The sequence below is a fragment of the Anser anser genome (assembly GCF_964211835.1).
Source record: "Anser anser genome assembly, chromosome: 3".
NCBI classification, from domain to species: domain Eukaryota; kingdom Metazoa; phylum Chordata; class Aves; order Anseriformes; family Anatidae; genus Anser; species Anser anser.
In genome coordinates this window covers 28,586,862-28,609,705 of record NC_139722.1, presented here as the reverse complement: position 1 = coordinate 28,609,705, position 22,844 = coordinate 28,586,862, and the positions used below count along the sequence as shown (strand labels likewise).

Genomic DNA, 22,844 nt, shown 5'->3' with positions numbered 1-22,844 from the left:
GACAAGCAGAGCAAGATTTTTGGATGCCAGTGCCAGCTTAGCTCAAGTCATTACTGCACTTGCCCGGTTCCTTGCGAAGTTGCCCTGTAGTTGGCTCTGCAGTGTCTTCTGTGCTGGCTGCAGGGTCTTCCTGGCTATCCCAGCCAGACCCATTACAGGTGATAAACTAGTAATTGAAAGAGATTATTTTGTTAAAGTTACAGAGGACCTGGGTAGATTTGCTTTGTAAGTGAATTGGTGAACAAGTGAAAGCTGATTATGATTTGTCCTTGTAGTTGTGGAATAGTCAACAGCTTTCCATCAATGTGAGGAGAACTGCTGTTTTGTAACGTGAAATCCAAATCTATCCCTGCTTATCTCACTGTACTTCAGTGCAGACAGAATCAGAAGGCAGGCAAGGACCTTTACATACTAAGTCAGTGCTCCTGCTGTTGCAGATTGCCAGATGGTGTAAACACTTTACGTAAGCTTTCACCTGATCGCAGTTCTGATCACAGATAATCCTGCCTTTTCTTTTTCATAGTTTCAGAAACACCATCCATATTCTTCTTTAGAGGGAAGCTTTTAACACTTACCTTCCTCTCTGCTTGCATTAGTGACTTCGCTGGTATTGCATCTCATTCCTGGTTTCTCCTCTCTGCTCTCTCTTTTACTAGCTGGGATCCTTTCCTGTCTTTTCCTTACTGTTGCGTGCTTATCTGAATCACAGTATCTTCCTAGTTTGTCTGGCATACATGTATGGATGTGGTTGTTTTATCTTCCACCAGCATCTTCTTTGCTCCATACATGTTCTTGGATCTATTCTAAATGTTACCAATATTTCCAGCTTTTGTTGTTGTCCTTAGATCTTCTTTTCTATTGGAAAATTTTCCCATATAAATGCATGTCTTTGTAACATAATCAAATATTGTATCTCACATCTAGCTAATATTTTTTAAGCCACTTAATCTCATTCAGCCTTGTCCTCTCAGTTAGGTTTGCTGCTAGCTTTCTGTTTATATTATGATCAAAAGTGGGAAAATTTCCCCAAATACTTGCTTAGAAACCCTCTATCCCAACCACAATATAGTTTCTTCAGATTCCAACCTGCACTTACACCAAGGACACTACAGTCAACCATAATATTAACAAATACATTTACTCAGAAGCAACATGAATTAGCTTCTTCGTTACCACAGACAAATTTGATACACATAGTTATTTTGGAAGATGTCCTGTGTCTGCACACTTTAATCTTTATGATTCATGTGAAATCTTTGCTGCAGAAAATTTCTGTGAAGTCTTCCTTTAGCACCGTGAGTTCTTCTACATGGGGAAATTATTCTGCAGTGCTTAATCTATAGCTCCAACTCTGAACTTAAATTTTTCAGCATAGAAATTGCATTAAATGTATATTTTGAAATAAATTACCCAAACAGCACTATCATTTTGCATCTTCCACATCCTTTGAGCTGCCAGTTGCCATATTAAAAAGCTATCAAATAAGAATTTTGTACTTACATGTTGCAAGTGACAAGATTGCATACCAAGCAAGAGGGGAGATCTGGGACCCCTTTGGCTATATAATTTATGAATCGTATATTTTATGTTTTGAGTTTTGGTTTTCTCTAATAGGTTATGTGTCATAAATGATATCCACCAAATTTCCTGATCCTGGTTTTAATCAGAGTTCCATTTGTGTGACCTTCAAAACATTCACTGAGTTTTATGTGGTGTGACATTGGTCTGTAGTGTTATTAATGATTCATTCCTTACTTATATTCTTAAATATTCATGACAGCATTTGTTTCGTTAGTGCTTGTTACATTAGCAGACCCTGGACCACTGTGACTTAGAAAATGAAACAGAAAATGCAATGTTGTGTTCATCTATCTTATACCTCCGCTATTGGACATCACTGAGGAAGTTAATACTGTGAATGATGAAAGAATGCTTTTAACATTCACCAAGTGATTTTTGTCAATGTTTTGCATGCATGCAGGTCTTCATTAGAATTCACAAGTTAAGTGGGGATAAAACACATCCCAGCACACCAGACAGCCTGCAGGCTTCTGCTACTTGACATAGGTTGATGAGGGAAGTCGGAATCAGGCTCACCACATTTTCAATTGAGTGCCTTAATATTTCTTTTGTAAGACAGCCACATATTTGCACTGCAAAGTGGTTTGGGGAAAAGGAAAGCAGAGAAATACAGACTCAATACTATATGTAAGATTTTAGTAGAGGCAGTCACATCTTCACCAGGTGAGGTGAATTATTTCAGAGCACTGTGGCTTAGGATCAATAGCATCAGCCTTATTTGTAAAAGACAGCTTGGTAGGGCACTACTGTGACTAATATCTGTGTCTAAAGGTGCAGCTTCAGCTGCTACTGCTTTCACATCCCTGTGTCCAAAATAAAGACAGATTCTGCGGCTGATGTTCTTGCCCAGTAAGTTTTGGCACCATTTTGAGAGGTGGCACACACAGCAGTGACCCAGACAAGGCATGCTGAAGAGAGAGGTGTGTTTGACCAATTTAATTACAACACTGGCTAACCACATAGGGCATACAGGAGCTTGTGCAGAGTTGCAATTGCAGTAAATACAGTGTGTTTATTTATAAATACAGAGCACATAAAACTTAGCTGTCAGCTTAGTGAGGTGTCTACCATTAACAGGTAAAAGTAATTAGTGTAAATTATGAGGAGTAAACATAGCTACTGTGCGAGCCTTGCAGTGCCATCTTGCCAGAGGATTTAATCTGTGACTGCGAGAGAAGTTTTCCAGGATGAGCATAGTTTTAATCGTAGGACTCCAGGAGAATTTCCTGAATAACCTTCCACAGGAAGAAGCACACTCTTGAGAATACTTTTCTCAAGAATATCACTTCTCCCATACTAGTGTGGCGTTAACCAAATTCAAGCTGAAATGCCAAGTCAAAATATTGGATCTGTGAAGATCTGCGACTGAGAGAAGAAATTATTCATAGGGAGTTATCATTCTGCTATACCATGCATGCATTATCAAGTAAATGCATAGAATACAGAATGTTACGCCATTTCATGAGTGCCACTTTCATACAACACCCATAGTTGGAGAGTCCACGCAGCTCCTTCACAGTTGGTTTATTTGTTTCTGTGACCACTGACATTGGTTAGAATTTTTAAAATAGTTGCTAAGGTGTTAAAATTAGTTCGGTTCTGTTTGTTCAAAGTCTAGCTGTAACAGACTGAAAAGAGCAAGTTGGTTTATGAGTAGGGGAAATAAAGAAGCTTGATTTCCTATAGATACACCTGCTTCTCGCCCGGTGGTGGCTCTGATGCCTTCTGGCTGTGGGGATTATCAACATGGGAGCAGCAGCTCTGGGCTTGGTGGTGGCTGCATGCCAGCTGCCTGCGCTTTGTGCTGGGGGGGGCAGGAGGGAAAGGTTTTACCAAGGCTTGTGAAGTTCTGCTGAGAGCCAGCCCTATTATCTTCAAGGTAAGAGCTGCTCCTGATTTCTGCTATAATACTTGATCCTCTCTCTGTCATTTATGGTACATCTAAAAGGAAAGAAACAACACGGGTTTTAGTGGAAATAGAACTACACACAGCTGAGTTATTCCTGATTTTATATATATATGTTTTTATACCTTCACTGAATCCTGATTGCACTAAAACGTAACAGCTCTCTCCATTACCTGTGTGTTGTTGAGCTAGCCAACAGGCTGAAAAATCTCTTACGGGGAAAGACTGCCAGGCAGCAGGCACAAAAGCCTCAGTTCCTCCCACTAAACTAACAATTAGTAGATCTAGACCTGCATTGTATTTAATGTCAAAATCCATGTTTGAGCATTACAAGGAACTATTTATACTTTATATTTAAACTTTAATAATAATAATAAAATTAAATTCCAGCACTAATTGCATTCCACATGCCTTATATAATTTGAATGGCTCACTATTAGAAGAACCTGCCCCTCCTGTCCCTGAGTCCAGGGAGTGGCCAGGACTCACCATCTTCTCAACTCTTGGCAGTCAATATATATGTGAACACGTGTGAGGAAATGATTATTTTTAAATGCACAGTAATCAACTAGTTTATTAACTGTTTTATGTTCACAATTAAGAAAAAAAAATAAGACACTATCAGATAATTCACTCCAATATATATAAGCATTCCCAGCTCTTGCTGCATGTATAAACTGTTCTTTGAAAGAAAATAAGTTGTGCATTTATTTGTAGACAGAAAAATACTTCTTCAAAGAATGAGTGAGAGTGAGCAGGGTCCAAAATTAAAGCAGATGGTTGAAACATCCAGGATTTTCATGCTTATCTTCATCTGTAGACATTTTCAGTGCTTTTAGTATTAGAATCCACCAGAATAAATGCCTCAGCTTTTATTATGCTCTCATTCTTGTAAACCTTGAATTTAGATAAACTGTGTTACATATATCTTATCATGATTTTTTTTCTTCTTTTTTTTTTAATATTGGATTTTTTTTGCTATTATATAGTAGTACATTTGCATTTTCTGCTTGAATTGTTGGTGGAATTCATTTATCAGTGACAGTAGCAGGAGAAGCATTTAATATGCCCCTCTCAGTGGTAAATACAGACAAGAAATCCGTGAGGATTTTCGAGTGCATTGGGCAAGTTGATGTTCTGTATAGCAATCTTTAGTAGTCTTGATTTTAGAGAAAACATTTCTGTTGGTCAAATTTAAACAGCAGTGGAATATACCAAAAGATGCTTTAGTACAGAACCCTAACAAGGGTTTTCTAAACTCAGGAAAAGATACTATACTAGGCCCTGATAGATGTTTGAGTGCAAAAGAGGCAGAGGAAATTTGGCATCTGACAGTAAGTAGGAAAAAACGGCAATTAAAGCATTGCTCAAAGGCAAGTAACAGCAGTAGAAGTAGGTTGCCTTGCATAAACATAGGGTGACTCACCTTGCAAGAGCATAAATATTGAGTTTTAAGTATTGAAATAAACATATACATTATCTGCACAAATTGCAAACTACTATTTCCAGAAACACAGTGTAGTTATAATTGTTCTGGCAATGCAGTTCATAGCCATAATTTACCTGCTCTAGGTGATTCTGGAAAAAAGTTGAATCGAAAATGTAGAGACTGGCATCTGCAAATGGCTTTCAGTTTGGCTGCCAGAATGTAGACATCAATAAAATTGGAATGGAAATCAATGGAAATTGGGAGGTTCACTGTAGGCATTAAGACTGAGTGTTTTTCATGAATATCATACTGAAATAATTTCAAAGTAATTCAGGAATTCTTTGAATTCAACAATAATAAAGGCACGGGTGCTCTCCAAACTGTTACACTGATGGAAAAAAAAGTACATCTGATTTCTATTTATTTTGAAAGAGACTCGTTAAAGTTATACTTTTGAAAGATGGTTGGAGCACAAACCTTTCACTGGCACATACCATACAGTCCCATCCGTTCCTGTCCATAGGCAGCTGATCTTCACAATTTCTTTTATGGGTCCATGTGAGTCATCCGAAAGGAACAAATACAAAACTATTTGCTGGTGCTCAGTGGGTTTTCTTTTATGTTAAAAATTCAGAATTGCTTAAAGGAAACTTTTTTTCCTCCTTCACAAGGGATTTAGGAAAAGCATGTGTTTTATGCATTTTATAGTTGTATTTCATATGACCCGTACTCATTGAGATTTCTCTTTTATTACATAAAAGAAAAAATCATTTAAAAAAATGTGTAAAAAAATCTTGTATGTATAGATTTTTTGTTGTTTGTTTCCAACTGTACTTTTTAACTCTTGAACAGAATGGAGGAGAATTGAAAATAATAGCAAATGCAGCCAATTGTTCCCTTTTAAGGGGTGTACAGGAGGGGTAAGTGCAGATCTCACTAGAAAGAGCTGACAGAGGTATGGGTTTTCGTGTGAGTCACAGACTGACTTTTCAACCTGAAGGAGTTAAGGATCAAGATATGGATGGGTATGAATGATGCATGCGTGAGAAAAGGAAAGCTATACAATAATTGCAGGAAAAGGGAAGGAACTTCATGTTTTTTAGGATCTGAATTTCCATATGTTTAAGGCAGCTGACTTACACATATGTGTTTGTGCATGTTTAGGCTCGAAGTATAGACAATATAAATTACAGGAGCTGTAAAAGAGCCGTGTTTCCCTTTCGGAAGAATTTTGCAGTCTACTCATATCTGTAGCTCTGTGTAATCATGACAAAGGAACAGTAAAGAAGGCTTATTCATAACTGTTGTTTTTCTTTGCTTGAAAGATGCTTATGGGCTGCACTGGCAACAGTTCTGCATGTTAACCACATTTCATTGTTGTCTAGCACGCCACATTAGAGAGCATTTCAACTTAGAGAGAAAAACATAGTTATAATTCTCTGCTAGTCACGCAGCACGGACTTCTCTGACAGAATAAAACACAGGTTCGCTGTAACTGTGGGTATGCTATCTGGAACCGAAGGTGAGGCATATCACAGTGAAATAGCAATGCATCTGGAAACAGAAATACTGTTTGGAAATCATTGCTCTGTTCTGTCTTTAAGGTATTTCAGCTGAAAAGACAAAATATTTGGAAGAATATGAGACTCATTTGAAAATAAACTAAAACCTTTAAAGTACTCTTTGCAAATACAAAGTAAGTTATTGTATTTAAGGAAAATAATTATAATAATAAAGGTTATGGATTTTGTTGTGGCTGTCCTCCAGGACTCACTGGAATGATTGACCCCATCTTAGAATGTAAAAGAGAGTGATTAACATGACTCATTAAATACAAAACCTCAAAGAAATGTAGTTTTTGGAGATAAAACATAGAAATGTTAAGAAATGAAAGCTAATGTATGTTCAGCATACGAAGAGTAAACTGAAAACACTGCTACTTGCATAGCCTACCTGAGACAAGAGGCTCTAAAAGAGGTAGAAGAAAGGCATCATACCACTAATTTTATCCATTCACCCTGCTTTTACATTCTGTCAGAGTTCACAAAAGTAGGGAAACGTGAACTCTTTACAGTTATGACAGCAAGCATGTCTCTACTGTGGTAAGTTGCCTGTTTCCATTTAAGAGCAGTGTCTCTTGCCATTCATGTCTATAAAGAGCCTGACTCTGTCTCCTCCATGACCTCCTTGTAGGTATTGAAAGGCTGCTGTCACATCACCCTGAAGCCTTCCCCAAAGGCTTCTCACCTTCATCATAAACACCATGACACTTTTTTTTTTCCTTTTGTGAATCTTTTTTGGGTGTGGAAACCTTCAGCAGTGGTTGAAATGCCATCAAGCCACATCATTAAAACCATGCATACCAGTTACTATAGAGAAAGTAGTATGCTTCCAGAAAAACTGAATTCCCATTATCACATGTGATCTAGCTGCAAGCACAATTGCAGAGTAAAAAGAGAGAATGAAGGAACTGATTAACAGCAGTTTAATGTTTGAAATTATTTACAAGTAATGAATTGAAATTATTTTAAAGTATTAAGTGCAAAGCTTGGGTACACTGTAGTTTTGATAAAATATTTAACTATAATTGACAGTAGTCGGAGTCATTGTTTGAAAATCTTCGCCAGGGTGCAGAATAATAATCATAAAATCATAGAATGCTTTAGGTTGGAAGGGACCTTTAAAGATCTAGTTCCAACCCTCTTGCCATGGGCAGGAACACCATATTGTATAATGAATAATTAAAAAATAATTTATAATATAAAAATAGAAAATAAAAAATATTTTATTGAAGACATAAATTTCAGTTAGAAATGGAAGTCCCACTAAGTGGTTTTAACCACTAAGAGAGACTGGTTATAAATATCTCCCCCTTCCATTTTTAAATTTTCAACTTCAGGATAATTTAACACCAATAAAACATGTTTTTTTTTCATGTATTTTCAATGTTTGTCAGAAAGTGAAGAAATAAACCCAGAGATAGAGTTTCATAGCAAAGTATTTTGGCTGAGTTTTTTTTTTCTGCCATTCTAATTATAAGGCTGAGGACATATTTAAAACTTAAAAATGAAGAAAATTACTTTCATGGTCATTGCAGAATTACCACCACTAATTTCCTCAAGAATATGTTCACAAAAAATATTTGTTGAACTTCAACATTCTGTAGGTATTCTTGTAAATTAAGAGAGTGCTGTGTATGAATACTCATAGGAGAAGGAAATGGTGGGGAGGGCTATTGAAATGTAATGATGTTTTACCTGACTTACCATCTGCAGTTCTCTGCAGTGTTTGTACCGCTCTTTTCTTCATATGAAGTGTCAGTGGTTGAGGTGGTTATCTGTCCTATACCAGCATTGTTTTGAGTTAAATTCATCATACTTTACGGTGTTGGCAGTCTTTTTGTTGTCAGTAGTTTCACGATATGCAAGCCAATTTATAATATCCTGCAAATCAATTTATTTTGCCACAGTTTACAGGATATTGATTCTCACTACAGCTTGCAACTTCTACTTCATGTATAATGGCGGTTTCTTACAGTGCTGTACTGGTACAGCTTCAGTCCCTTGGCAGGAAAAATGTCTTTAATGGATTTATTCCTCTCATCATAGCAAGCAGTGAGGTTGACCAGACATGATTTGGCCTTGGTAAACCCATGCTGGCTGCTCCCGGACGCCTTCTTGTCTTTCACATGTTAGGAAATGGCTTTTAAAAACATTTGCTCCATAACCTCACTGGGGAGCGTGGTTAGGCTGACTGGCCTATAGTTCTCTGAATCGTCCTTCTCCAAGACAGGCGTGATGTCTGCCTTTTTCCAGTCGTCAGGAGTCTCCGCTGACTGCTGTGACCTCTCAAAGATAGTAGAGAACCACCTTGCAGTGACATCAGACAGCTCCTTTGACACCTGTGTATGTATGCCATCACATACCGCAGACCCGGCCATGTCCAAGTGGGTTACGTCAGGTCTAACTTTATTCTTCAACTGTGGGTACTGCTTTACTCTGCAAACTCTGCTGGGAGGGACCTGAGAGGCAGGGGAACAAGCCTTACCAGTGAAAACTAAGGCAAACTGAGTACCTCAGCCTTTTTCCTACTGTTTTTCACAAGGTCCTACTGAACAGTGGGCCCACACAGCCTTCGTTTTGCTACCGATGTACTTACAGAAGCCTTTCTTGTTGCCCTTCACATCCTTTGCTAGTTTCAACTTGAGCCTTGTTTTTCCCGACTCCCCATATTCCTGGTCTCATATTCCTTCCAAGCAGCCTGTCTCTGCTTCCAGCTCTGTGTGTTTCCTTTCTTGTGCTCTGAGGAGGATTAGTCAGCTCTCCTGAGCCTCTTTGCCCTCAAGGGCAGTTTCTGATGGGATTCTGCCAGACCACCAGCGAGACTAAAATACATTCTTCTGAGTTCAGGGTTGCAATTCTGCTGCTTATCTTGCTTGCTTCTTTCCTTCTTTTCATTCTTCATGAAAAATAAATAACATTTCCAAGTAGGAAATTAATTGTTCATATTTTTCATGAGAGAGTCCTTCCCACAGGTGCTTCTCTTTGAATGTTATAAGGTATTTCTAATTCAAAGAATAGTAAATGATATAGAAGATGTGTCCATGAAAAGGGAAAAACAATAGCTTGAATAAGAGTGTTTTATCCTAAGGTGGAACATAACAAAACAGAAAAGCAGTAGAAAGAAGGAAGATGTTAACAGGAATCCTTCTGTGACTGAACCCATGCAAGCTGCAGAGTATGCATTAGACATTAGAAATATCCAGACACTGAAGCCCCACCATACAATAGGATAGGCTAATGAGCATATTAAAATCTTTGATTATTTCTGCCTGCCTTTAAAAAAACGGGATCTACACTTGTTTAACTCAGGTGTTAAATTCGAAGCTCTCTATTCTGAACCTTCGGCTGCCAAAGCTCACTGGAAGTGAGGAAATCCAGAAGATACTGGCAAGAATTAATGAAGATTGCCAGTCAGCTGGCTTGCAGAACTGTGTAGATGCTTACTGTTATGGTTAGGTCTGAAACCTTTTAACATTCTGATTTTAATGTGAATTCAAGTAAACATAAAAAAGTGGAGAGTTGTACGTACACAGGGGAACAAGCTACAACCGAAAAGATTTTGTAGGCCAAAGGGCTTTGCTGTTTCTTAGGAGAGCAAATGTTAGATATTCAGAGTTAAAGATAAAATGCAGCTTCAATTTCTTTCTTTTTTTTTTTTTTTCTTTGAAAGGGTTGGGTGATGAGCACTCTGCTTTAGGACAAATAACGATCTAGGAAGCCAGCTCTGGAGGTCAAATGAAAAAGCTGCGTTTAAGTGTAGTGGGAGGATTATAAGCAAAGCTTATGTTCTATGAAAAGAGATTGTGTATTGTTACAAATAATGTAACAATCCTTATAGGTAAAACCACAGGGGTGGTTTTTTAATAGCTATTGTGTGAAGGTATGAAGCCATTTGTGATTCAAGTAGCACATTTTTATTGGTTTCAAAAAAAAACCTGTAGCCTGCGAAATAGTTTTCAGTGCTTTCTCTCATTAACTGCTTCCATATTTATGGACATGGAGCACTGTTTCAACAATTTAACTACTGAGCTGCTTCCTGTAAAAAGCTTTCTGGTTTGCACCATAAATATATTTCCCGTAAGAAGCCAAACCGGCCCTAAATCCACTGAACAATGGAGTGTATTGCTTTACAAGGCAGTGTCATTTGTGGCCATAGGAAGACAAAAGGATGTGGATGTCAGGGAGAATAAAGCTTTTTTTTTTTTTTTTTCTGCGTGCTCTGTGTACCTATTATAATTATTCATACAAAGCTAAAGGTACACACCACTAGCTCCTGTTTATTCAGTCCTTCTTGGAATTTAGTAGATAATCCAGTTATGACCTCAGTTACCAGAGCTGTGATATAGCTTCAGGAACCATGAGTAAATAAACGGCTTTGCTCTCTCCCTGTCTTTTTTTATTCTGCCCACAATATACAGATTTTACTTCCCTGTACAGCTTTCTAGGTGATCAGATGCCTTGCATCAGCAGAACATCAGAGAAGAGACATAATTTTGACCTGCTTTGCTGAACACTGCACCAAAAAAAAAAAAAAAAAAGTTAAGGAATGAGGACTGCAGGAAAGAGATGCTCTGTGCAACTTTGCTGGTCTTCAGCCAAGCTGGTCTCCTAAGTGGAGTCAAGAAAAAGACGTGGTTGGATATCAATATCTCAGAAATGTGCGGATAAATGAAGGGTTCCATGGGAGGAGCAAAACCATGTGCAGGGGCGTTTAGGGCAAATGGAACGAGGGGAAGATTTGCAACTCAGGAAGGCACATAAATAATGGGTGGGGACTGAAGGTAATCCTCTAAAGCTGTGTCTGCGCTTTTTAGAGGATTTGTTCTGTCTATAAAATGGAGGGTGTTTTCTGTGCAGTTTCTTTTTTCTTTTTTTTTTTTTTAATTGAGTTTTCTGAAATTTACAGATACAGGCTGATATTTCAAAACAGAAATTTAAAGATCATATACATTTAAGATTATGAAGTCATCTTTTTTCATCAGGGTCATTGACTGGCGTTGCTTGACATTTTTTGTTTCTTTTATTGTATATTGTATGTGTGCATATATCACTGGTTTGTTGCTGTTTCTTTTTCACATCTTTCTGAAATTTTCTTTAAGAGCTTTGGTCGGGATTTGACTACAGATTTGACTACTTGGTTCAGTGTCTCTGAACTCAAATTTGTAAATAGCTTTCTGAAAAGTCATGAAAAGAAAAAAACATATATTTACAGTGATATACAAGAGGGCAATATTGGTAGTTTGTAATTTATTCTAGTATCATTGATGTTCAGAATTTAAACATATGTAGTAATGTATTTGCTGTTGGACTCAGTATCCAAGCAGATTGAAATTTTGCCTGTTTTGGAAAACAGAAATGGGATTTGTTACCTTTAAAGATACTCAGAATCGCTCTATAGAATATTCAGTGAAATGTGAGCCAAGTAAAATAGAATCATTCACTTATTATGTGCTATGCATTGTATCTAGGTTCATATTGTTGCACTGACTTTTAACAAAATTGGTGAATTGTTAATATACCTTTAAATTTGTAACAGTCTCATAAAGTTGATCAAGCAAGTAATTGGATGTTGTGTGATTCTTCAAGTGAGACTATAGCATATTTCTGCTTGTGCAAAATCAAAATATTATGGTTGTATTAAAACAAAACTACTAAACAACTAAACTTCTTTTGTGTCACGTGTGGAAGAGGATGCATTTTTTAATTCCTTACAAGCAGATAAATGTAGTGATCTGAGGTTCACTGTAAATATTGGCAAGTAAAAAAGCTAAGTGCATGTATGTGTGTGTTTATGCACATTTGTACAGGTGCATATGTGCATGTTGAACACCCTGTTCTTGTGAAAACACAAACTGTGAAAGGGGAAGGGAAAGGGGAAAAAAATAAATAGGAAGGAAGGAAGAGGAAGAGAAAGAAAGAAATAAAATACCATGTGGTTTCTGCAAAGGCTTTCAAACTCCTTTTTTGCATCAAAAACTGTGAATAACTTCTCTTGGCTTATGCAGGAACCAAAGATTCCGTTGAAAAGATACTTCTGTGCTGCCAGATATGTTCCGAGTGCCATCAGCTTCAGAGCCTTTCCTTTCAGGCACTGATCCTAGTTGCCTGGTTAATATAAAACTTTATGTCCAGTTTTAAAAATTGTCAGCATTAGTCTTTGAAAGAAGAAAAGTAATAGTTTTTCAGATTCATATCTATCTGCTTGACAGATGTAAAAGAGTAGCCTTTATCTTCGCTACCATTAGCAGAATAAGAATGCAGTGAGTAAAGAGGAAAAATGTCTTTGTAGCCTTTTATTATATCTCTCAAAATTCCATTTACAGATTTTAGTTATGCTCGCTATTACGGTGATTCTTACCTGGAATTTCAAGGCTTGCATTTCAACATACTAAACTTCATCCACTTGGAATTTAAGACCCATGATCCTCATGGACTCCTCCTGTATATTGATCAGAGCCCAGAAACAATAGGACAGTTTTTAATTCAGCTTTTCATCAGACATGGCACCTTACAGGTAAGGCATCAAAATATTCTGCTGAAGGAGATGGAAGTAAAATTTGGGATTTATAACAAAATTTTAATATACATGTTTTAATATATATATTTCAATATATATATTTCATTCTGTTTCCTACTGTAGAAGATCATATGTGCTATAGAATTTCTTGAGATTCTTTAGTGTTTTAAGGAAAATAATTGTCAGACTTTTCATGTGGTAGGACAAAATCATGTCTGACAAGATTAATATGTCTTACAAGAGGTGGTGCTTGAGTACACCTGAATAGTGATTATAACTGCAATGTCTCATAGAAAATGTACACATTAAAAGACAAAAATAAAGAACAGATTTTTTCTCATTATCTTACATACAAAGCCTAAGCTTACTGAACCTCCTCATGTGCAAGTTCATTATAATTTTTTTAAGGGAAGAGGCTGTGGAACTGAGTGAACTTTGCATACGAAAATTTACTGTGTAAGGGAAGAGAGACTAACTTCCTCACCGTTTGGGTCTGAGTAGAAACTTTTTGCTTGATCTGTCATGTTAAGTCATAGTTCCACAGGATTTGCCTGGCTTTTGTGGGCAAATAAATAGAAATAAATTTGTTTATAGACATTAAGGAGTGAAGTGTATGTTCCAGTACATCTTTACCTTTGGCAAATTACTGTCTCTTTTCTGAGAAAGAAATAGAACTTGCATTTGTGAAGAGGTATAAGAAGATATTAAGAGAAGTTACTTTTCTCATAATGGATCTTCTTTTTTTTTTTTTTATTACAAATTTCCAAAAGTTGGGCTGTAATCATATTCTTTTACAAGGATAGTGAAATGACTGTTAAGAACAGCGTATTTGCTTCATGTCGTAAAGAACATGGTCATTCTAAACAAGGTGTGTAAATTGCAGATAATAAGGAAAAGAATCAAAATAACTTTTTATTTTGTTGTATCGTGATTTTACTGTGTTTTATTATATTGTGACTATCTTCATCCAGAACAAGTGAGATTAGTTGGGGCAGGACATTATCCAAGGTTTAGAAAATGTTGATGGCTTTAAGTCCATCTTACTTGTATTCATGGTAAAGTAATGATGCAGAAAAATATTTTTCTAACATATCATAAGCACCATAAACTATGAAAGTACTTTAACTGACAAAAATCTATTCAGAGATCCCAGTGTGCCATGTTAAAACTAATTGAATTCACTTAATCATTCACAAAACTGGTCAATTAAATGTAAATTTAAAGCCCAATGAACAAATGGTTCTAAGCTCACAATCAAGCTACAATTACAAGTAGACAAACCATGAAATCAAGTGCTTGTTCACATTAGTATAGGAAATTAAATGGTGTTCCTAAATGCTCAGGCTTGCATGCTACATTACGTGTTTGGAAGTGTAAGGAGGCCATAAAATGGTAAGTAAAATTCACCCATGGCCAATGTTAATTTCATCTGGGTTGCAGATGGTCAACTTCTTTGCAGATCAGGTCTATAATAATAATACAATCTGATTGCAAAATACACAATGATGAAAGCATTTTCATGCAGGCTAGGAAACATTTATGTGTGCTTGTATATTTCTGCTATGATAGATTTCCTGATCCAGATCTTTAATGAAACATTAGTTTTTCTTGATATGCATGACATCCCTCAGGTTTTTATGCAACCATTCATTCTTTTTAAGTTTCTAAGCCAGTAGCTGTTTAATTATTAGAAATAATGTAAGAAAATCATTTTTCCCATTCTGTAGTACCAGTTTCTATGTAATGAAGCAACAGAAGTCAAAAACATCACAACTACAGATAGAGTGGATGATGGACACTGGTATAAAGTGCAAATTAGGTAAGTGTTACACTTTACTGTTGTCTGTGTTTATAATTACCTCGAAGATCATCTAGGTTGGACAGTTAGTTAATTCTAATGGCATTATATCTCGTTAGCTATAAGTGATACCTGAATATGTACAATGAAATCATGCTATGGCAGTCTGGAATATGACATATCCTTGGACAGAGTGTTTCAAACTATAGTACAGTTGGACAGTGCTTACCACATTAGCAATGTGCTTAATGGAAATACATTTATTTTCCTCTCTATCATGTAGCATAACAAACATGAGCATTCAGGAAGGGAAGGTACTGTGCAGTAGGCCCAAACCTAGTCCAGGAAAAAGCTCAGTTCCTGAAAATGAAATGTGACTAATAGAAAAAACTGATATGGTAATTCTTGAAACTCAGGGCTGCATTAAATACCATGATGTAAACGCACCTATTTTATGGATTTTTTTTTGTGTTCAAATCTGTGGTGGCTTTACCTTGCTGGGCAGCTGATATCCACCACAACTGCTCTCTCACTCCTCATCTTCAAACGGAAAGGGGGAGAAAATACACTGAAACGGGCTCAAGGGTTGAGGTGAAGACTGGGAGATCACTCAACAATTATCATCGTGGGCAAAACAGACTCAGCACAGGGAGATTAGAGAAATTTATTGCATATTACTAACAAGCTGGAAAAGTGAGAAACAAAGAAAACAAACTAAAAGCACCTTCCCCCACCCACCCTCTTCCGCCTCTGCCTCCCAAGCAACGCAGGGGAAAGGGGGAATGGGGGCTGCGGTCAGTCCCTAATGCCTCACCTCCGCCGCTCCCTCACAGTCACTCTCTGCCCCTGCTCCACGTGGGGTCCCTCCCACGGGATGCCGTCCTGCCCGAACTGAGCCTGCGGGGGCTGCCCACAGGCAGCAGCTCTTCAAGAACTGCTCCCACACGGCTCCGTACCACGGGGTCCATCCCCCAGGAGCAAACTGCTCCAGCACGGGTCCCCCACGGGCGGCAGCTCCCCCCAGACCCCCTGCTCCTGCGTGGGCTCCTATCCACGGGCTGCAGCTCCGGCCCGGGGCCTGCTCCTGCGGGGGCTCTCCATGGGCCGCAGCCTCCTCCAGGCCACATCCACCTGCTCCACCGGGGGCTCCTCCACGGGGGGGCTGCAGCGTGGAGATCTGCTCCGTGTGGGACCCGTGGGCTGCAGGGGGACAGCCTGCTCCACCAGGGGCCTCTCCACAGGCCACAGGGGAACTGCTGCTGTGTGCCTGGAGCACCTCCTGCCCTCCTGATGCACTGACCTTGGGGGCTGCAGGGCTGGTTCTCACTCCTCCCTCCCAGCTGCTGTTGCCCAGCAGGTTTTTTCCCCTTTCTTAAATCTGCTTTCCCAGAGTCGCAAACAACATCGCTTATTGGCTCGGCTTTGGCCAGCAGCAGGTCCCTTTGGAGCCTGCTGAAACTGGCCCTTATCTGACATGGGGCAGCTTCTAGATTCTTCTCACAGAAGCCACCACTGCAGCCCCCCACTACCAAAATCTTGCCACGTAAAGCCAATACAAACTCCACTGAGCAGAAAAGAACTTGAATCTTCAAACCAGTCTATGTCAATAGCCGGAGAGAAAAACAGTCCCATTTTTATTTCCAGTGTTTCTTTTGAGCCTAAGAAGGAAGCAGTGAATGGTGAATATTAAAAGACAGCTCAGGTAAGATGAGCTGAACTGATCTGTCATTTTGAAAAAGAGGGAATGCATAACATTAATGGGATTCAGAACATGTCTGCTGAGTAGTTGTTAATCACTCGATCCCCTCTAATGGACTGGAAATGGTTTTGGAAATTGTTTTAGGGTTTGAAAACTTAATGTTACTGATGTCAGAAGGATTTGGTTAGAAGTTGCTTCATCTTGTTTTAATCTAGCGTGTCTTCACATGTGCTCGAGTTAAGCAAATGCATATTTTGAACTGATAAGTACAATATCCACTGCTTGTTTCTACTAACAAAAATGTGTTGTTGACAATTAGATTTGATGTGGTCATTCTTGGAACTGTGTGTTATTTATTACTTTACCATTTAATTTAATCAACTGTGGTATAATAAACTATAGTAAAACTTAAAATAACTTTGGTGGAAAATTGCAGTAGCTTATTCAACAGCTGCCTAGAGCTTTGCAAACATTATTTAGTCATCACAAAATTGACTTTCAGTGAGATAAGAAAGTTAAGTTCTGAATAACGCTACGTGGGAAGTTGGCAAAGCCAGGATGGGAATGTAGGAGTCACTGATTACTGTAACACAGTGTATATGCACAATGTGGGATCTTCTTTGTTCTGCAGATGTTGAGAATTATGACTAAATATCATGAGTAATAATAATAATTTAAAAAATATATGGTTCTTGTACTAGTTGTTGAAAGAAACTGATCATTCTCATTAAAGTATTCCAAATTCTTTGGAGCCCCTTTGAGGTGGCCCTATGATGGAAAGATTTTTGCCAAATTCACTAAAAGCAATGCATTTCAGTTACTGAAGGTAAACTTGCAAAGAATATACTGCCTCTATAGTATCATATTAAATAAAAGAAATAGAATCAAAAGCACTACTGTGTAGTACAAGATGAAATACAGTGAAAATTAATGATAATATCTTCCTTTTCTGCTTACAGGAGAGTATTTTACTGCTTACTTTATTCCTCAGAAGTCATTGCTGGTGTGAATAAAATAAATGTCACACCTTCTAATGTTTGCAAATAAACATGCAGATTACTGTCAGACACTACACTGTATCCAGTTTTCATAGTTCACCAGAATATTCATACTGAAAGTAAAATAGAAGCATTGTTGAAATAAATTTTTCATGATGATGGAATATTGTGGCTACAGCTGTGACAATTGAATAAAATTAGATACAGTAAGAGGACTAGATTTTCATCACAGATCTTGGATATCTTGATAATTTTGGATAGGATATCACTTTTTTGTCCCAGATAAGTCTTTATATACGGTGTTGGTCGTTTAAATCAAGCATGTTGCCAAGGTTTGCCTGAGAACAGTGCCCAAGAGCCCTGATTCGTATGTAAGCTAGTGCAGTTGTTTAGTAAGTCTAGTTTTTAATGAAAATCATTGTGTGTGGTTTGGGTTTTGTGTTCTTAGGAATGTGAAAATGCAACAGTGAAAATCTGGATATGGACAAAACCTCACAGGGATTAGATTTTTGCAGGGCACTGTGGAGGAAAGAAAATGTTAAAAAGATTGAAGCACTTGGAAGTTTGTATTTGTTCCAGTTGAGAATATGCAGTTACCTCACTGGCAATATGGGGGATTTTCTACCACAAACTTCTTATTCCACCCATTATAAGACCTCCTTCATTAACTGCTTAATATTTATCTTCTTCAATCTTTGGCATCAAAACAAGTTGATAAAGTAACATGCATTGCAGAAACAGGCCGCACTGCATCTGCAATATTAGAAATTTGTCCTTTTCTTGGTCTACTATGCTCCATTTGAATAGCAATCATTTCAGTACTGATAATAATAGTATCTTCATTTCGTTCATTAAATTAAATCGTTTTTACTTAGATCACAGTTGGCAGTCACTTTAGCAAATCTAGCAGTTTATAAATTGATTATGCAGTAGATGTCACTGATACAGCTTCTTTCTTTAAAATGAGTCTATCCAGTTCGTCCTTTTTGTTTATTTGACCCTGACCAGTAGGTTTAGAAAACTGGCGTAGAAGCTGCATCAGCCTAGAAATCATCTGCACAGAGTGCATTGTTCTCCTTTAACTCATAATGTTTGTAATTTGAGGTTTTCACTAGTTAACTACAGGGCTTCTGGTGATTGATTGCCTTGGTTTTGAGATGTGGATGTTTTCTGATTCTTCTAGTCAGAAAAGGATCTTTCTAATCATGGCATAATGCAACATATGCTCACTCTGGAGCTTGCACTTTGCTTGTTTGTTGATAGCTTTTCATGAAGGCCTGAAATAATCCATATGGTGCCAAATACGTTGTATATATTACCCTTCAGAATATGCTACAAAGCCCGTATCTTCCCTGGGGCTTTCAGGCAGGTAAGATAAGCAGATAACAGATAAAACTGTTAGAAAAAAAAAAAACGCAGACAGTGATAGAGAAGCCTGTTTCTTATTGTGTTGAGCTGTGGATACCTCTGTGTTGTTGTTGGTTTTTTTTAATGGTAAATTCTTATTTGTATTTTATCACAAAGGTGCTGAACATTGGTCTTGATCTGGAACATAAGAGCATATAGGTGAAGAGGTCATCCCCGTGCTGTTCTGAGTACTGTGTAAATGCAGTGTACTCTACTTGATGGAAACATCCCAAATTGGCCATCTCCTCAAAAGCCAGTGTAAGCCACCAGTTACTAACAGCAATGGCTGCTGGTTAATTAGAAGTGTGCTCATGCTATAAGAAGTGTATTCTTGGTGTAAGATAGCTTCATGCTCTTTTCATTTTCTGGGCCTCTCAGAAGGAAGCTATCAATGGACTTGCATCAGCTGCAAGACACTTTAGGAAATTTAAGACATTTTAGGAAATATAACCTAAAATATGTCTGGTGACTATCACAGAGATGAAAGGCAAGAAGTGAAGAGTATCCCCCAGAAAGGGTGTTCTGGTACACATCTAAAAGAAAAAAGAACCTGGCTTTGCAGCAATAAAGAGTAGCTATTGGCATGAGTAGTTCAAAAAGTGGGAGCCTTTAAATTCTAAGTGCTGAGGATTTCTGTTCCATGGTGACACTGTTATGGCCCACTGACAGAGCATGACCATGCCACAGAAATGGCAATGCTGGATTGAACCAAGAAAATCAAAGGAGATTCCGATTTATGAACTGTGAGATTAAAAACAAATATGAATCAAAACGACTGAACAGAGGAAAAGTTTTGAAATCTTCATAGTCAGAATGACTGTTTATATATTTCCCAGTTCATTCTGCAACCCCATGCAGTGTATTTAGAGAATTAATTTGATTTTAATCATTTCACAGATAAGTAGAAAGGGAGTTGAGTGAACAACATTCCCTCCTGTGACTAATGGTATTCCTTACTTTATCTCATAAATACTTGATATTTTAAATGTAGCTTAAAGTATCTTTCTATTTGGAGGTCAAGTGTTCAAAATAAATAATGGTGCTTCTTAAGAATAAATGTTCAGTCAAAAAGGTTTTTCAGGTTATACGGTTTTTTGGCCAAGAACCTAATCCTCCCTTTCTAATAACTTAGAGCACTATGGAAATAATGACTTTTTAGATGCTGGAGATGAATAACAATGTAAATACAAATACAGCATCTCACTAAAAATCATCAGAACAATTAAAGTATAATGAACTTAGATAAACAAAGTGGTCTATGCATAGGATGAACGCTGAGAATGCACTGATGGTATGTGATGCTGAAGGAATGTGAAATGAAATTATACTTACCCAGTTTGTTTTGAGAGTAAGCATTAATTTCTGTTGCTGAAGATTATTTTTGTGTACCAGAACTGAGTTTCTTGTACAATGTGTCAAAGCATTTAACTTCTATTAATCTTTGGTATATTCAAAGTACTAATTTTTAGTGTTTTGAGCATTTTTTTCTGTTTTTGTTTTCTGAAAAGAGAACATCTTAAACTTTAGTAGAATTGCTTTACCAAAGCCATCATCTCTTCTTTGAAGTGTCATTATAATGAAAAACAAAACTGTATTTTTATTTCTAGATTCTGAAACTATCATTTTTCCTTACTTACAGTTTCCTTTCTTTCTCCCTTTTCAGTAGAAAAGCAAAGAAACAACTCTTACTCACTGCTGCAGAGCACGAAATTCCCTATCTTTTAGAAATACTTTTTCAACATTTTATGTATTTGCCAAAGGCTTTTCCTGAGGACATATCCTTAACTGGTTCTATGTTTAAGCACATTTAAATCCTGTGATATCCCATGTGATCTATACAGAAACTCTTAACTCCATTCTTCACACTATTAATTTCCCAGACTGTCCCAGACTGTTCAGAATAGCCCAAATTGCTAATTTTAAAATGAAGTAGTTACAACATTGATTGACATCTTTTATACATTTGAAATAACTTTTACTTGTTAAAAGTAATAGAACATAATAGTATCCTATTTTTGAATAGTTTTATTTATTTAGAAAGCATACCTCATGTACACAATACACACAATCTAATAGCATTTTAAATACTTTAAATGTGCTCTGCCCATTGACTTCCTAAAAAATAGTGTTTTTAAGTTCACAATAGTGTTTTTAAGTTCTCATGTTTACACAATATATGCATATTTAATAAGAGCAAATACAACAGACATCACAAAGGGAAAAAATAGTGTAGCATTTAAAGATATTTACTAGAATTTCTTTTCCCCTCCATGGATAATGCTTACATCACTTGAATACTACAGATTAAGATACCGTAGGCTACCATTTTTACCGAAGATAAAATTTCTTGGGTTTGGAGCTTCAGGCAAGAAGCAGCCACCCATTTGACCACCAAGGAGCCATTAACTTCACCTCCTCTATTTCAGAATTTTGATCAGAATTTTGTTCAGAAAGCCACAAATTTAATTTGAATCAAACCTGTATTTCTTCAACATCTTCCTAAGGTACATTCTGCTATGGTCACCTCTGCCTAAAACCACAGTATTGTGAGGAATGTGTGTGTATCCAAATGATTGTGGCTGGCAAACCCCGACCAGTACTTCAGTGAAAGGCTGAAACAAGAAGGTTGGGTACAGTTTCCTTTCATAGCCTTCTAGCCCTATGTCTCTTAGGTATGTCACCTTGACTACATGAACAAACAGTGGCAGATATCTAAGAAGTGTAATTCACACTTATCTCAAAAAAAACTTTTTACTTGCTAGGTATGCTTTCCCCACAAAACTCAAGCTCTGCTATTTGAGAAGTGTCACAGAGTATGGAGAAACAAAATTAATTAGCCAGTTCAGTAATGGGAGAAAAATGCTGTTAGGCACTGCACATTGCATCCAGAAGCCCGAAGGCATGAGTTTTATAAAAATCCTTGTACTGAGGCAGCAGGAGTATTTAAAAGATAATGCAAGGCATTCTTTTTCACAGAAGATAGAGGCACACACAGAGAGCAGGACAAGCAGTATAGCTGTCTTGTTTATTCAGAGAATGCCATGTGAATACTGTGCACTGCAACTCCTACTTGGTAGGAAGGAAGCTGGCTTTCTACTTTATCCTGCATGATGCACTTTCAGTCAGAGCCATCTGGAGGGAGGGAGATTGCTCTTCTTCTGAAAGCAAATAAGCTTCGTTTCCCTGAAGGACAGGATGGAGCTTGCAAAGTCTGCTGCAGCAGTGTGGACTGGGAGAATGCAGAAAAAAAAAAAAAAAAAAGGAGTCTGCCTGCTGTAGGAAGCGAACACTAAGTTGACCATTGTAAAATCATGGAAGGAAAGTTTTGTTCAGAACCAACAATATATAGTATGAAATTTCTTCAAGTTAGAGAATATGTTTACCCCTTATTTGATCTATCACACTTAGTTCTACATTTTCATTATTTAAAAAGTTACCTTTTTACACTCTGGTTATTTTGTGCTCTAAACAAAACCTACCTTTAAATAGTGGGTTACTTTTATGTCTTTTTGGAGGTCACTTTAATGGAAGATGGACAAGTCCCATTACAGGGAGACTTTTGGCCTCAGGGAGACTCTATTTTATTTTTATTTTTTAATTTTTTTCATGTTTAAGCTGCTTTTTTCTTTCTGTCTTCCTTCTTCTTACCCACCTTATCCAGTGACCAGAGCTCATACAGAGATGTGATCTAGGTAAAAATATGTACTGTTTTTGTTTTCAGCTGAGTGATTTGCTTAATGCAAATTGCTGTGCAAAGAGAGGGAACGTGTGAATGCCTATGGAGTAAAAGCTGGAACTTTCCTTTTTGCCTCAGCTGGCAGTCAAACCACACCTACAGATGTATTGGAAGTGCCAGGGAGATGACCCAGGCTCTGTAACTACTATACATATTCCCAGTCCTCCCTTTACTTTTAGCATTTCTCCAAAATGTTAGCTTAAATCTCATC

General features: G+C 37.5%; 1 protein-coding gene across 1 annotated transcript in view; it reads left to right on the top strand.

Annotated features, from left to right (window-relative positions):
* Window positions 1–22,844, top strand: part of EYS (eyes shut homolog) — an 855,622-nt gene that overhangs the window by 553,067 nt on the left and 279,711 nt on the right. The window contains exons 32-33 of the mRNA XM_083831800.1: window positions 12,802–12,992; window positions 14,723–14,814. Coding sequence (XP_083687926.1) covers window positions 12,802–12,992; window positions 14,723–14,814 — 283 coding nt within the window. The remainder of the gene's footprint in view (window positions 1–12,801; window positions 12,993–14,722; window positions 14,815–22,844) is intronic.